The 15,927-nt window shown below is 34.3% G+C and overlaps 2 protein-coding genes across 3 annotated transcripts; both read left to right on the top strand.

The window, feature by feature from the left end:
• The first annotated feature begins 1,086 nt into the window (after positions 1 to 1,086).
• On the top strand, positions 1,087 to 4,594 carry LOC147282223 (SPX (SYG1/Pho81/XPR1) domain-containing protein / zinc finger (C3HC4-type RING finger) protein-like protein). The gene is made up of 6 exons (XM_086248828.1): positions 1,087 to 1,537; positions 2,638 to 2,882; positions 2,977 to 3,225; positions 3,314 to 3,451; positions 4,084 to 4,142; positions 4,223 to 4,594. The coding sequence occupies exons 1-6, from the start codon at positions 1,327 to 1,329 to the stop codon at positions 4,323 to 4,325; spliced, it is 1,005 nt and encodes a 334-aa protein (XP_086104954.1). The 5' UTR covers positions 1,087 to 1,326; the 3' UTR covers positions 4,326 to 4,594.
• A 1,015-nt stretch (positions 4,595 to 5,609) lies between these two features.
• LOC147282222 (FAD-linked oxidases family protein) lies at positions 5,610 to 13,984 on the top strand. 2 transcript variants are annotated; one of them, XM_086247039.1, is made up of 18 exons: positions 5,611 to 6,107; positions 6,196 to 6,271; positions 6,400 to 6,500; positions 6,728 to 6,776; positions 7,039 to 7,131; positions 7,547 to 7,661; positions 8,929 to 8,989; positions 10,090 to 10,126; positions 10,207 to 10,268; positions 10,354 to 10,450; positions 10,682 to 10,756; positions 10,826 to 10,934; positions 11,122 to 11,231; positions 11,766 to 11,828; positions 12,628 to 12,707; positions 12,847 to 12,977; positions 13,276 to 13,319; positions 13,666 to 13,984. In XM_086247039.1, the coding sequence occupies exons 1-18, from the start codon at positions 5,848 to 5,850 to the stop codon at positions 13,783 to 13,785; spliced, it is 1,683 nt and encodes a 560-aa protein (XP_086103165.1). In that variant the 5' UTR covers positions 5,611 to 5,847; the 3' UTR covers positions 13,786 to 13,984. The 2 variants fall into 2 exon arrangements, with proteins under 2 accessions (XP_086103166.1, XP_086103165.1); XM_086247040.1 differs by lacking the exon at positions 8,929 to 8,989 and having other exon boundaries at positions 5,610 to 6,107; positions 10,083 to 10,126.
• Positions 13,985 to 15,927: the final 1,943 nt, after the last annotated feature.

The raw sequence follows: 15,927 nt of genomic DNA, 5'->3' as shown, positions 1-15,927 counted from the left end.
AATTTTGAAACTTCATGAGATATATATGAAAAGACGATAAACCTCAGGAGGTGTAAGTGTAATTAACTCTTTCTTTGTTAGGCTTTGACAGTTTGTTACCCCATTGTAACAATAAAAAAGTAAAATAAAGGTGGAAAGAAACTTAGCAGTGAAAACAAATAGTTATTGGAGTTAACTATTTAGGCAGCGGTCAAAAGTAAGTACCTTTTTAAGTTTTTTTTTTGGGTTGAAATAGGAATATATTAAAAGAGCTTTAAAGGCAGAAATACAAACAAAAAATGACCCAAAAACCAACTAAATAAAAGACAATAGTAAAGCTCAAATAGGCTTTAAAGAAAAACGACGCTTATGGAAAATAAAAATAAAAATCTACATTGACAATTATGTAATATTGATTTATTAAATTAAATATAATTTGCTATTTTATTTTTAGTAACTTGGCATCCATTAAGTTTAAAACGAGCACAATACTACATGAGGTTGGATTTGGTCTTAACAAAGCCCAAAAGATCCTAGGGGAAGGGAGCTGAACCAATAGAAGACTCAAAACTACAACTGAAACTCAGCCTAGCCAAGCCATCGGCCACCGAATTATGCTCTCTAAATATGTGGCATAAATAACACTTTCAAAAGTGACTTTACAATTAGTCGGTTAACAGTTTACGTAGTGGTGAAAAGTAATTTTCTTTTTCCTTTTTTTTTTTGGGAAAGAGATATTTTTACAATTCGTTGACTGTTTAGGCAGTGATCAAAAGTAATTTTTCTGTTTTTTAAAAGCAATTTTTTTGTTGAGCTGGAGATATATTTTTGTCATTAGTTAAATCATATGCGCGTGACCGGTGTTGAGTACTTGTTCCAGCTGTAGCCAAAAAAACAAAACAGAAAAAAAAAAAAAAAAAAAGAAGCTAGAAGCCGCTTTTCCAGCCCAAAGAAAAACGAAAAACTGAAAAAGCTGAAAGCTGCTTTCACACACGTAATTTGGCGAGGGCCACGTGTCATACCGGTATTGGTTAAGAGTCTTAAAAGACTTTGAGAATTGAGAGAATGAGAGCTGGACTCAAAATGCCAGAAATACCCCCGCGAAAAGCGCGGGGGTCTTTGCCTCTTTGGGGTTTGAACGGTGTCTGCTTCCGCCTCCTCCGTCTGTCCACCACCCATCTCTGCTCTTCCTTTTAACCCCGCGTTTGGTTCCCGAGAAAACTCGCAAGGAAAAGAGAAACTAACGCGACTAAGAGTGTATTGAGCATTGGATCTCAGACACTCGACTTTTCCCCCATCTGGGTTCTGAAAATCACAAACCCTTTGAAGGGTTTAATTCGGAAAGCTATGAAATTCGGAGAGACTTACAAGGAGTACCTGCACAAAGAGCAAGTATGGTTCTCGGCCAAGTGCAAGCATGTCCAATACAAGCGGCTGAAGAAAGTTCTCAAGACTTGTCAGAGTTGCAAGACGTTGAATGATTCTTCTTCTTCCACTGCTCAACAAGAAGAAGCTGGTGATCAACAACAACAGTTGTGTGAATGCCAATCTTGCCCTCGTAAGAATTGATGATTTCCCATCTATTTTGTTTTTTGTTTTTGGGTTCTGTTTGAATTGAGCTTATAACCATTGGGTTGCTGTTTCTACTGCTATGAATGAATCAATATGATAATGGGAATGAGTGGTTGATTTTCTGTGTACAATACTCATAAAACCATAAATGTGTTTCAGTTATGGAGTCTGCAATTTTCAATCAGCAAAAAGGGTCTCACGGATATTGTGTGACCTGCTAGAAAACAGATCTTGGAGTATGTTTAACTTCTGGTAGAAAAAAAAAAAAAAAAAAGGTTTAAATTCTGCCATCACCAAGGTTTTAGGGGGTAAAAATGAGTTTGCCAGATTTTCCCAGTTGTTTAGTTCAGGAGGCCCCATTGTGCTCAAAGTATTAAAGATATGGGTTGTTGGGTGTAAAGGTGAGGTTGAGAGATTTACCCAATTGCTTAGTTCAGGTTGCTCCATTCTGCCCAAAGTATTTGAAGAAATCGTAGCAGAAATATGTTGTTTTCCCAGAGAGCTTCATATACTCCTATGGAGGAGTGCAAATAACAACACCATTATGACATTGTTATCTGCACTCCTCCAGATGAGTGCAATAAGCTTTCTGTGGAGAGCACTGCTCTTTGGTTATACTATATATATGTCATTGTACAAGTGAGTGAGCACTGCTCTTTGGTTATACTTATTTTAACTTTTTTAAAGAATGTGAGATGTTTTCCCAAGTATCCTTTCCTACTTCAATTCCATATTCCAAACAAGGATGTGGGAACTTTGGAATTTGGTTAGAGAAGTGCTCTATCATGAATATGATGTTTCTGTAAAATGAATTTACATGAATAGCTTTGCTTCAGAGAAATATGTAGCATTGTTTATTGATGGTTCTCATAGTCCCACTTCATTATTTATATAATGAGCATTTCCATTTGGTGATAATCATTTAAGTTTTCAAAATTCAAAATTTGGTTTCCTATTAGAGTGAAAATTAATCAATGCTTAGACTTTTGAGGCCTATTTATTTTTTATAAATGGTCAAAAGTAATATTTTGCTTACTAATAATCAAAGTTTATAGTCTCATATAGTCTCAATTTTCTATTTTGTAGTCTGTGATCAGACATTCTTCACAGAGTTAATGAAGGAAGCTTCAGATATAGCTTTATGCTTTAGTTTGAGAGTCAGACAGCTCCTTCATCTCCATATTGCTCGTGGAATGCAGAGATACTTACTGTGGCTTCGTCAATGTTTCAAGAATGATCAACAAGCCATGGTAGAAGAAGGGGGGATGCTGCTTGAGTATGTTGCAATGAACGCAATTGCTATCAGAAAAATCCTTAAGAAATATGATAAAGTATGCACCAGACTGGTCAATATTTATCATCCTTGCTAACTTGGTTGATACTGGTATGTATCTAACAACGATTTCCCTTATCCTTCTACTGCAGGTACATAGCTCTGAAAATGGCAAGCACTTTAAATCCAAGATGCGGGCTGAACGTATCGAGCTTTTGCAATCACCTTGGCTTATAGAATTGGGTGCTTTTTATATGAATCTTGATGAATCAAATGGTGGAGAGCTTAATGGGCTTTCTGGTCAACTTTCCTGTGATCTTGATGCGACACCACCTGTAATGACATTGATGCTTCCTCACTCTATAAAGATGGAATATGATCTGACTTGTGCTATATGCTTGGTAAGGTCTAACTTTCAGTTGCACTATTCTATAGGGGAAAAAGTTGGCATTTATACATAGGTATTCTTACGTGTGTTTGATCTCACAGGAGACTGTTTTCAATCCATATGCTTTGAGCTGTGGTCACCTTTTCTGCAAAGCTTGTGCTTGCTCAGCCGCTTCTGTGTTTATCTTCCAAGGCCCTAAATCTGCAGACCTGGATTCAAAGTGCCCAATATGCAGAGAGGTTTGTAGCTATTATCTGAAGGAATTGGTGACAATCATTTGATTTCCAAAATCCCTTTTCTTTTTCAATTTTCTAAACCATTGCAATGTAAAAGTTCTATTGATAGAGGTTCAACAGAATCATATTCATAAACGTGATCACCATGTCAATAAAATCTATTGGTCTTTGTCGTTGACTAAGTGCCTCCATCTTAATCATCAAATTCTTCTGTAATGTCAATTTACTCTCTCTCCACAATTATATCTTTTGTAAAGGGTGCAAGGTTTAACAACATGATTTATGACCTTAATGCCATAAATTATTGAATTTCTGTCCAAATATATCTTCCAAGGACTTTGTCCTTCTATTTCTTACCTTTCATTAATAGAATCCAGCCCTATGGATTTAGATGTGCATGAAAATTTATAAATTATGATCATAAGATAACTTTTCTTGCTGTGCATTTTGCATATGATCTTCACGTTTGAGCAAGGTAGGTAACATCCATGTTCTAGTGATTTTGATGTTTGATCTTTCTTCAACTGCAGTTCTCATTTCCTAAGCTTCATTCTCTCATTGATTAAAATTTGAAAAGATTGAAGTTTCATATCATACACTGTTTGATCTGAAGTTCTTATCCTCCTCTAATGCAGGCTGGAGTGTTCCCTAAAGCAGTGCATATGTTAGAACTAGATCTGCTCCTGAAAAGAAGGTGAGTGAATTGAAAACCTTCATCCTTCTTAAAGTTATTATGAGAATGTTAACCTTTTCTGACTCCTAAAAATCTACCAGGTGCAAAGACTACTGGAAAGAGAGGTACACAGCAGAACGTGTAGAGGTATTGAAGCAAACTAAGGAGTTTTGGGATTTACAAGCCAAATATGCGGTGTATTGATTGAATGATTGGCTGCAGGGCTCTTAAATATCTAGCCAAGAAAGCTGTGAAAGATGCAAATGCAATAATGCATGGCTTGTTGGAAAGATAATTTTTTGAAGTCAGTACAGTTATATCTATTGATTTTTGTACCAACAGTTTTCTATTACTTTACTCATTCATTTACAATTTTACATGCTAGGAATCCAAAATGTTATGGTAGTACATAACTTGTCTTTCATATTAAAATTATATAGACTAGAATAAGGGTAGAGATCCTCAAATCTTATGTAAGCACAATTATAAAATCAATAATATTTTATTATTGTATACCCCTTTTTCTTTTCTTTGTTTTATTCAGATTTTGCACGAGAAGTTTTTGCATGCTTGCATACTACGAATGTATACAAAGGTTTTTTTTTTTTTTTTTTTCACATCAATTTCTTAGGTGTTGATCACATGACTAAAAATGTTTAAGAGATGCTAGTTATTTTTATTGGGAAGATGTATTGGACTCAATACCCCATCCAAAAGTGTTAGATGAAGTTGATTTGAATTACTAAACCTTGTTTACATGCAAGGAGAGTACCATCTTTCACTGTGGAAGAGAATAAACTTGTATAAATAAACATTTTTCAAGCTATATGGGGAAAAAATAATTGAAGAGTAAATTTCAAACACATATGACTGAGTCAATGTCATGTAAGTTGGAAAAGAAGAGTCGGGAGAAAGGATTGGGGCGCATAGCATCTTCCTTATTGAATAGAACACTCTACAATGCATAGCAAGACCATTCATTCATTGTCAGATTTAATTCCTTTTGGTAGATACAAATAAATTATCATGAACGTGATGTTAACAATATATAACATGTTGTTGGAGAAATTCTTGAATATGGCTGCATGATAATGTGTATGGTACGATCATCCAATGTTACAATATCAACGTCATGTGTTTTTTTTTTTAAATTGTAAACTTTACTTGAAATATGTATACATGTCAGTATATCATAAGAGATCGCACAATATATGCGTGTTACGACCGCTCTACTAAAGTATCTCTCCTAAAAAAAACTTGCTAAGACAATTCTACCACATTACCATATTAAAAAATTTTAATAATGATTTTTCATGAATGGTTGATCATACCACGTCAATATGATGACGTGGTAAAACCATCACGCCCAAGTTCTTATCATACTGATACATGTATGATGCATAAAATCCAACAATTATGTTGGAACCGTCTATATTTTCTATATTTTAAGATATCCTTAAAAAATATCCTCGCAAAAAATCAGCTATTGTTTAGAAAGAAACTTAAAAAATGTAGGAATTCAATGATTAAAGTGCACTGTCGGGTGGTCTATAGAAAATGTTTTCACTTGAAGCTCCCTCGTTCGAGATGTATTAAGTTGTATCATGGAACCAAAGCCCAGTTCTTGTGTGGCGTGCCGCGTACCTGTAATAATCACCAAACATCATCAACAGCTTCCATTGCTGAATTCCGGAGCTCTGTAAAACTCTGTATCTGTTAGACCCTCATGGCCATGTCGTCGTGGTTCTCTCGCTTACGTGGTTCCTCAAAGTGCTTCTTCAACTCCCTGGCTCTCCGAACCTCACTTTCCCACAAGCTTGTGAGAACACAGACAACAACAACAGCAAACTCCGAGAGCACAAAGACCCCATTCCTGTTGTGGTCCAGCTCTCTGCTTCCAATCGCACTCGCAGCATCAGCTGGGTCACTTGCCCTCCATCCCCAATCGAACACTTCACTCTGTGAAGCTCCCAATGTCAATTCTCGGTAACTTTCATTCATTCCAATCAACTTGGGTTTGGTTTTGGTTTTGTTTAGTATTTGTTTTATAGACTCTGTGTCTGATCATATACAGCACCGAGTTTGTGGTTAAAGGCGAGCACAAGGAAGTCCAACAAGCGCTTATCGATGAATTGAAGGCTATTTGTCAAGTATTGTGTTTACCCAATTTGGCAATCTGTTCTATTCTAGAATTCGTTGTTTTCTTCGTTCATTTTGAAAAATTCCTATTATTTTTTAAATGGGTTTCTAGTAATGATAATAGTATTTGGTTGTATAGGATAACATGACAATGGATTATGAGGAGAGGTACAACCATGGAAAACCACAAAACAGCTTTCACAAAGCAGTTAATATTCCAGACCTGGTTGTTTTCCCGAGGTGAGAATCACCTCTGCTTCAATGCCCCACCTGCTTATGCATTTTCCTGTCTGCTTCTTAAATCTTCCCTCTTTCGGGTCATGAACGTCGACTTTGGATTGAAGACTCTTCCAACATGAGATGAACTGATATATGTTTCATAGGAAATATGTCCTCTAGATAGTATTGTAATTATGTATGCATGTCCAATTTTCTCCACAAAATGTGTTCTGATTCATAATTTTCAGGTCTGAGGATGAAGTTTCTGAGATAGTCAAGTCATGTGACAAACATAAGGTCTGCAATTCTCTTCTTCAATAAAGTTGTAATGGTTTTCTACCCTTTTGATTTTCTTTTAATCTGTGCTACACATTATGCTTTTGAACATTTAATTTCACCTTTCCATTGGATCGTGTTTTTCTTAAAATTTAAAATTCTGGGTTTGTAAGAAGCCCACTAGATGATCTCATTGATTATGCTTGCTTGTAACTTCACTAGTGCTGGATAATTAATTCACCTTTAAAGTGCTGCACTGGTTTTGCTTTAATCTGTCAAACAGGTTCCCATTGTACCATATGGTGGAGCTACATCAATTGAGGGTCACACCTTGTCCCCCAATGGAGGTGTTTGCCTTGACATGTCAACAATGAATGTATGTATTTATTTTCTAAATATCAAAATAATTGCTTTATTGACCTGTCAATTATGCTCTACTGTCCTTGGTTTCTCAATAAGTAAACCTCATAATAGTAGTTTTCTTTTGTAACTTGAGGTTCAGTATGCAGCTAACAAGGTTGTAAAATTGTTAACTGTAAATCTTGCAATTTGTTGCTCCAGTACATTTTCTTTGTAAAATTCCAAGTTTTATTCAGCTTTGAACAATATAAAAATCTGGAACGGAAATTGTCTGCTTGACCTACATCCCCTATTTCCTTCTCACAATGGAATTAGCAACAACATTTCTAGACTAGCTTAAATTATAATTTGTCCAGTTCGCATCCCTCTGTGGACGTTTCTTGTGTCTCCTGCCATACTTATATTTCCCTTCCCAAAATTTTCAACTTTAGCGTGTTAAAGCATTACATGTTGAGGACATGGATGTCGTTGTTGAGCCTGGGATTGGATGGATGGAGCTTAATGAATACCTGGAGCCTTATGGTCTATTCTTTCCCCTGGATCCAGGTTAGTTTTATGTTCTTTTTTTCTTTTTTATTATAGGTTATATGAAACACTGTTATATATATCCTTGGGATGGATTAATTGTTTCTCAAGTTTATTTGATACACTGTTTGAAAAAAAATAAAAAATTCAAATGCACTCTCCACAGTGGTACATTGCATATGAAAAAATGGCATCCGAAGCTGTATGAATGCAACACATGTGTTAAAGCATTCTTTGGTAATGCTACTTTGGCTTGTCTTAAAGCATATGTGAATTTGGTGCTCTCTGGCTTCACAACATATAGGATAAAGTTTTCACTTATTGTGGCTGAAATTGGATTTGACAACTTCAAGAAGTTTGTTTGACATGGTAGTTAAAATGCTTAACGAAAAGTGGAATCTTTATCTGCCTTTATCACTCTACCTCTTATTTTCAGTTCTTATGAAACTGGAAGTGATACTTGATGTATGGTAACTTGGAGTTGTACATGTGAGGAGGGTGGAACAATGAGGGCGAATTAGGTTTTAAATATTTTGTCTAATATTGATCTAATTGACCATGCTTACATGCTGGTTTGACGTTGTAGATCAGTTCAATGCATAGGTCCTGGGGGATGGGTGTATTAATACATTTATGCTTACTTTTTTTTATTACAATTTTCTTATGGAAGAGACCTCCTCCTCTTCCTTTAACTCTCTGATTCCAAAGAAAGTTATAGGTGTGTCCTTGCAGGGTGGGTTTGAGGATTTGTGATGGTTATATAAAGGAATTGGTTAGAAACACAATTTAAATTTCCTTAACTGCTTAAAATGAGCAACCTGCTTAAGTTGACTCTAGTACCCTTTATTTATAAGGCCAAGTTGGAAACATACCACAAGGACAGGATTTAGAATATAGTTGTGTTTACTGGATAATTTAATGCTAACTAAAACCTTACCTGGATAACATTCTTTTATTTTCATCCTCATGATATGTGTTTATCCTCAGTTTCCTGTTTGATATGCATTTTCTATGAGCCTTCGAAACTTTTGTTATAACTACTATTTTTTTGGTGTTGCTGTATAGGCTGTTGAATTATATTCATAAAAGGTTGAAGATAAAACCCCTTAAATTGATGTAATTTTCTGCTTGTAGTTTTTCCATGTCATTTTCACTTGAATATGATGAGAGTAACTGATTTATATGTTCGGATGTATTTCTTTCCTCCATTAATTCTCTTTTTCTTTTTTCCTTTTAAGTCAATTTTGCAATTAAGATTTCCATGTATTTCATATTTGTTGACAAGCAGGGCCTGGGGCAACAATTGGAGGAATGTGTGCCACACGTTGCTCTGGTTCCTTAGCTGTCAGGTAGTTGCTATGCTCTTTCAGCTTTCAATTTTCATTATTTCATTAGACTCATTATATGTGAGTTTTCCTTCTGATTACTGTACTGGTGTAACTGAAACATTTTCATCAAAATTTACTACTATACATTTTATGATCTTGGTGGTCTCATTTAATTGAATAAAGGCATTTTGACTTTCACAATGCTAATGTTCAAGCTTGTTTACAAGGCTTATAACCTTAGCCTCTAACCTTTTTAATAAAGAAACTCAATTTCCAATCCATGTCTAAATTTGCTGTCTTTGTGTGGTACTCAATTTCCTCTTTGGAAGCACATGTTAAGCAAATTTAAACACCAGATATGTAAGATATTGCTTTGGCATAAGCATTCAATATGTAAGAGATCTCATGATAATATTGATGTGAATGTGATCTAGAAAATCTTATAGATGAATGGCAGATTCTGGTATATGTGTCCTCCAAACATTAGTGTCTTGCAGGCCACTTAATTTTGGTCCTCTTTTAAATGCACAGATTATCTCCTTCCCTCCTTCCTCCCTCTTTGTGTGTGTAATATCAATGAGTTCTGGACAATCTTGAAGATAAACGGCAGATTTTTTTCAGTGTCCTCCAAACTTTAGTGTTCTGCCTTCCACTCTATTTTGGTCCTCTTTTACACACACAGATTTTTTCTCTCTCTCTCTCTCTCTCTCTCTCTCTCTGTTTCTCTATCTCTCTCTCTCTATCTCTCTCTCTATCTCTCTGTTACTAAGCTTGTTTACAGAATTCTATTTTCTCTTTTCATCTCAATGTCAAGCTATTGATTTCTTGTTAACTTTGTTTGTCCTTTTTCTAAAATTGGGTTTGAGTGTCTTCAAGAAGACCTGCATGTGTGTTCTTCCTAGCTCAGTGGGTTCATCACCAGCTGGCAACCAAACCCATTCCTTTTTACTTGTTTTAGAGTTTGTCACCAAATAGTAGTCTACAATATCCCGTCAATTTTAAATTTAAATCTAATTAATTGTTTGCTTGCTTATCTTTTTGCACTATAAATTTTTGAATAAATTTTAGTTTCATTGGTCTAGTTTGCTATTGATATTAATGATTTTGTTTTTAGCATGTAGGTATGGAACCATGCGTGATAACGTCATCAGTCTCAAGGTTTGTTAATTATTTTTTTTGTATCTTCAAGGTTTATTTCCTTTTTACATGCTATATTTCTTATGCTGTCTATCTTTCAGGTTGTTCTTGCAAATGGAGATGTTGTTAAGACAGCATCTCGTGCTCGAAAGAGTGCTGCAGGGTTGGTGTTTTTATGTGGTTTATTTTCTTGGTACTTCTTGAAAACTCAGGCATGTTGTGAACATTATAAAATTTGCATGTCATAGGTATGATTTGACCCGCCTGGTGATTGGAAGTGAAGGAACTCTTGGTGTAATAACAGAAGTCACTCTCCGGCTTCAGAAAATTCCTCAATATTCAGTGGTACCTAGATATGTCATTATTATAACTGAAAATCATCATTTATTTGAACATTGTAACTTCTCTTTGGATCCTTCGTATGATTTTCAATACTATAATGATTTTATCCCTTCCACAAGAAATTTTCGTCTGTCAATTGATTAACTCTGGAAGTTTGTATTCATCCTCACTTACAGTTATGTTTATGGGTTATTTTATAATTGCATTCTTTATTAATCTCAATAAAAATTGCAGGTTGCTATGTGTAATTTTCCTTCAGTTAAGGATGCGGCAGATGTTGCTATTACTACTATGCTGTCTGGAATACAGGTAGGGCTTTACTCACTAATTACATTCACGTTTTCAATTCTTCACAGGTTTCTTCTTCATAATCATTAGGTGTCAAGGGTTGAGCTACTGGATGAGGTTCAAGTGAGGGCTATCAATATTGCTAATGGGAAGAAATTGCCTGAAACTCCAACTTTAATGTTTGAATTTATAGGCACAGGTGAAACAGGGTTTCTTCCTTTTTGTCTTGACTGTCATTTATTGTTTCTATTTTTTTTGCCTAAATACATTTCCAAAAAGGAGAACATTTCAATCATTAACCAAAGGCTTTATTTTACAAAACATACCCTTAAGAGTCTTTTTGTACTTGTTGTAATTTGTGATTTACTTTCTTTTACTGTTTTTAGAGGCATATTCACGTGAGCAAACCCAAATAGTTCAGAAGATTGTTTCTGAACACAATGGCTCAGACTTTCTTTTTGCGGAAGAGCCTGAAGCTAAAAAGGAACTTTGGAAGGTAGTAAATACTAAATTGGTGCACAATAAATAAATGGAGTTTGTTTCTTGTATCAATTGATGGTTTGTGGTTGGTAAAATTATCTTCCTTGCATGTATACTCCTCCTTTGCAGGGACTTGCAATTTCTTTTGCTTTGTTTACTTAATAGAAAGTCACACTTTTGCAATTTGTTTACTTAATTAGAAAGTCACTAATTGGCTTCCAAAATTGGGGCAAGTGCAAAGCATAACAGCAAGTAACTTGTCAAATGGTTGTGGGCTTTTGGCTTGTTGATTGTTTTCCTCGCTATTTGATTAGTTGCACAGAATAAAATTTGTGGCTGCGTATTCAGTTACATAGATGGAATTCTGTTTCTAACTGCACCAATTCTCCAAATGTACAGTTGAAATTGCAACCCAGTTTCAATTTTTTATTTTTTTATTTTGTACTTCCACTATAGGTGGTTGGTTTCTTTAATATGGTCCCAAGCCAGAGGCTTGATCCAACTAATCCTTGTTGTCATTCTCTTTATTTAAATTTTTTGTTACATACAGATAAGGAAGGAGGCCCTCTGGGCATGCTTTGCAATGGAACCTAATTATGAGGCAATGATTTCGGTCAGTTAATATCAATGGATCTTAATTATAATTATGGATTTTTTATGTGCATTTGTTTATTTGCCCATATAGTTGAACTTTTTAGATGATTTAAAAATTTGCTGAGAACTTAGTTGCTTACTGACACCTATCAGTTTTTTAAATCCTACATGTGCTTAAGTTGATATGATGTATAAAGGGCAGCATAACAAATGTGTAAAAAAGTAATAACTAAATTAATAAAATGCATTTTTGTCTTGTTGCCTTAGAGAGAGCATAGTAGAGAAGAGAATGAATGCATTACGGGTGATAAAAAAGAAGGATTTCAAAGTTAAAAAAATTATCTCCTTTTCTTTTTGTTGAAAGAACCATAAAGAAAGGGAGAAAAGGATCCTATTTTCAATTATTCATTTGGGTAGTATACATAGGTTTATGTAACCTCCGTACATAAAATGTCAATGAAAATTACCTAGGAATTAGCCCTAGAAATGAGCTAAATCAGTTTTCCTACAGTCATCCATAAACATAATTGTCTCCTTTCAGAAAAAAATAAAAATAAAAAATCATCCATAAAAATAAGCTAACAAAGCCTTTACATCCTACGTCAACCACACTTCCTCTTATCTTTCATCCTTTCTGGTAACCTGGTTGGTCCTTTATAAAAGTAACTAAATTTTGTCATTTGTTTTTGAAAAATTTGGATCATTTTCTAAGTTTCATATTCAGTTGTAGGAAATGAATCATTTTATATACAAGGAAATAGTTTTTGGGTTCTTAAAGTTACATTTTTCGCTATTTCCTGATATTCTGATATGTGCAGGACGTGTGTGTTCCTCTTTCATGCCTTGCAGAATTGATATCAAGGTCCAAACTAGAGCTGGATGCATCAGAACTGGTTTGGTAATGTCTGATCAAATGACTATATGTCCATATCATTAAAAAGAGAAGTTATGATGCAATATATTATGTTCCAAAAATAGCCTCGAAGATTAATTAGGCTGACCCTTGTAGTGGCTTTTATTGTTTTTCCTAACAACAGCACAGTTATTGCTCATGCTGGTGACGGGAACTTCCACACAGTGATTCTTTTTGACCCTAACAAAGAAGAACATCGACGAGAAGCAGAGAGACTGAACCATTTTATGGTCCATACTGCCTTGTCAATGGAAGGTATGAGCTATTGTGGGCCACACTTTATAATTTCTCTTTTCTCTGAGTCAATGAATGATTTGAGGTGATATGGAATATGGCTGTTATTATTTTTTTGTATATTATTATTACCCTTAATTTAGAATTCTCTTTATTCATAATGCCATTAAGCTTGTTAATCTAGTATCTCTACATGTAGTAATCAGAAGTTGAGGTTATCTCAAGTCAGTTAACTTTTTGGGATTTTACTATCCAAATATTATTCTACCTGTGGTTGACAAGTTATGGTGCTAAAAGTTGGTCTGTGACAACTAAGCAGGAACATGTACGGGTGAACATGGCGTCGGTACAGGGAAAATGAAGGTATTAAATTTATATCAGTTGACTTGCTAGCCATTTAATGTAATGTAGGCATGGTCATATACTTTGGTTGTTTGGCATGTGCAACCAAACCATTGGGGTAGATTACTAAATGAATATTATGCTTTGGAAATTGGAATTGCCCTATAGCTAGCTGTCCAATGCTTAGGGAGCATATGTTGAAAGGGATAGTTAATTCAGAAGGGTAATATTATGACAATTATAAATAAACTAGATGGATTTTGACATTATCATCAATACATGACTTTGTATTTTATTATGCCATTAAGCTTAGCTTTAAGATTGATTAGCTTCTTTATTCTAAATAGATTCTCTTTTTTGCTCCCAGTATCTTGAAGAAGAATTAGGGGTGGAGGCTTTGAAGACAATGAAAAGAATAAAAGTGGCATTAGATCCCAACAATATTATGAATCCAGGAAAGCTTATTCCTTCTCATATTTGTTTTTAGGAGCTTACTCTCTTTATGCGCGTTCATGCATGTCTGTACCCCTATGCCTACATTACCCTCCCGGTGGCTGTTGGAAATGAGAAACAAAGCTGAAAATGGTTTCGTAGTATTCTCTGAAAAACTTGTAATCTTACATGCTCCCCCTTCTCTTTTTTAAGAGGGGATTTGGCGATTAATATGAAAGTGATTATTTTCATAATTCTGAAGTCAGAAACTTATTAAATCTTCATCTTAGTTGAATATTATACAATTTTGTTAGTTTTGCTTCTTTCCTTTGGGAGCTTTGTCATGGGTTAGAGTGCCAAAACCTCCTAATTATTGTCTTGTGGCTGGAATCTAGTTCAGAGAGAACGGAAAATCATGTTAGTTTTGAGGTCAATGTAAGCCCTCAATTTAAGACCTTTCTAACTTCTATTCTCTGCTTCCATTCATTCCTTTTTCAAACATCTTTCCATTAGATTACTTACCCTGTTAAGAAGAAAAATTCATGCATACAACATATGTATACAGTATATATACAATCTCTCTCATAGTCACTTCCTTAAGTGCTAGTCATATAATCAATTATTATTGTAAGAAAGGTTGTATGCATCCGTAGTATGCAAAAATTTCTCAATTAACAATCGAATTTAGAGTCAAACCCAAGCCTTTCTTAATAGATTAGGAGTGGACGGTGACTTTAGAAAAAAGATAACCTAATTCATATAATTTTCTGAAAGAGAGGCCAATTGCCTCTCTTGGCCAATGGGGTGAATGTTGCATGGCTTTGAGTCGGATAGATATTAGGCTAGGCCATGAATTTCTGACTCAATGCATTTGCCTGGGGACCAGGATCCAAGTCAAGTCAATGATGGAAACTGACAAAACAAGAGTGGGACAAAATAGTACTCCGGTAACATTCACATGGATTTGAGTAAAGTGTTTTGTTTTTTCTTTAAAAGTATAAGATATCCTCATGATTATTTAATGACCAGGAACCAAATTGATCCTTAAATAGGGACTAATAATTGATAGAATCTATCTCCTAGAGGAAGAAGTCTTGGATACAATAATTGTACCATGTACCTAAGACTAGCCCATAAGGAAAAACCTGGGTTATGGTGGTTGTATCACATTATCTGAAATTCCTGCTGTACAGCCACTTTTTGACCTTTAGATGTTAATGGATTCACACTTCAACTACTAAGATATAGATGTGGTTATATTACTTATATGTCATACAACTACTATGCGATACATTCACTATACCCAAGATGAGCTCTACATTATTATACTTATTTGACACGAGTGTTCTACCTCAGATATTCTTGTAGGTAGTAGCTTGGTACGACATGAGTTCTTTGTGGTAAGTTTTATGTTTTTTTCTTTATTAAAGAATTATTATGTTTAAGCCTTTGGAGTTGGCCCAAATGATGACGAGTGTGGGTGAGGTAATGAGTTAGGCGTAAAATAAGTCTCGAGTTAAAATAAGACTTAAGTACATTTATATTCATTAATTATAAAGTTCATTTTAAGTTGGTCAACGAACTATAAAATATTTTAAATTTCTCCATTAACTATAGGGTTCATTTCAAGTTAATCCACGAATTAACAAAAAACATACAAAATGGTAGACAAAATCGAGTTGACAAAAAAACGGACCAAACCAGATTATTTATATATTTTTTATTTATTATATAAAAGTTATATATTTTGAATAAAAAAGGTATAAAGTGTTTTTTTGCACATGCTTTGTTCAAATCCATGACCACTTGAGGAGAGTGAAAGTGAGAATTCCTACTACACCACTTAGCCACTTATAATATTTAAGTACATGCAATATATTTATAGGCATACTGATACTTGAAATATAATAATTTATAAATAATAATTGGTATTCTACACCATAACATTATACCCTAAACTATAAAGTTAGAAACCTTATACCTTAAAAATTAACCCTATACTCTAATAATTTTAGTATATAAACTATAAATTATAGTTTTGGACTTTTAGTAATAATTTTACAATATAAAAACTATAAATTACATAAAATATAAACTAGTAATATTTTTAGAATTTTTGTAATGATAATATTTAAATAGAGACCTAAAATAATATCTTAAAAAAAGAATGATATATAAAATATATTTAATTTTATAA

The sequence above is a fragment of the Dryas octopetala genome, chromosome 6, assembly GCF_963921425.1.
Source record: "Dryas octopetala chromosome 6, drDryOcto1.1, whole genome shotgun sequence".
Taxonomy (NCBI): Eukaryota; Viridiplantae; Streptophyta; class Magnoliopsida; order Rosales; family Rosaceae; genus Dryas; species Dryas octopetala.
The sequence above is the reverse complement of the archived record's forward strand: the minus strand, read 5'-3'. Positions and strand labels throughout refer to the sequence as shown.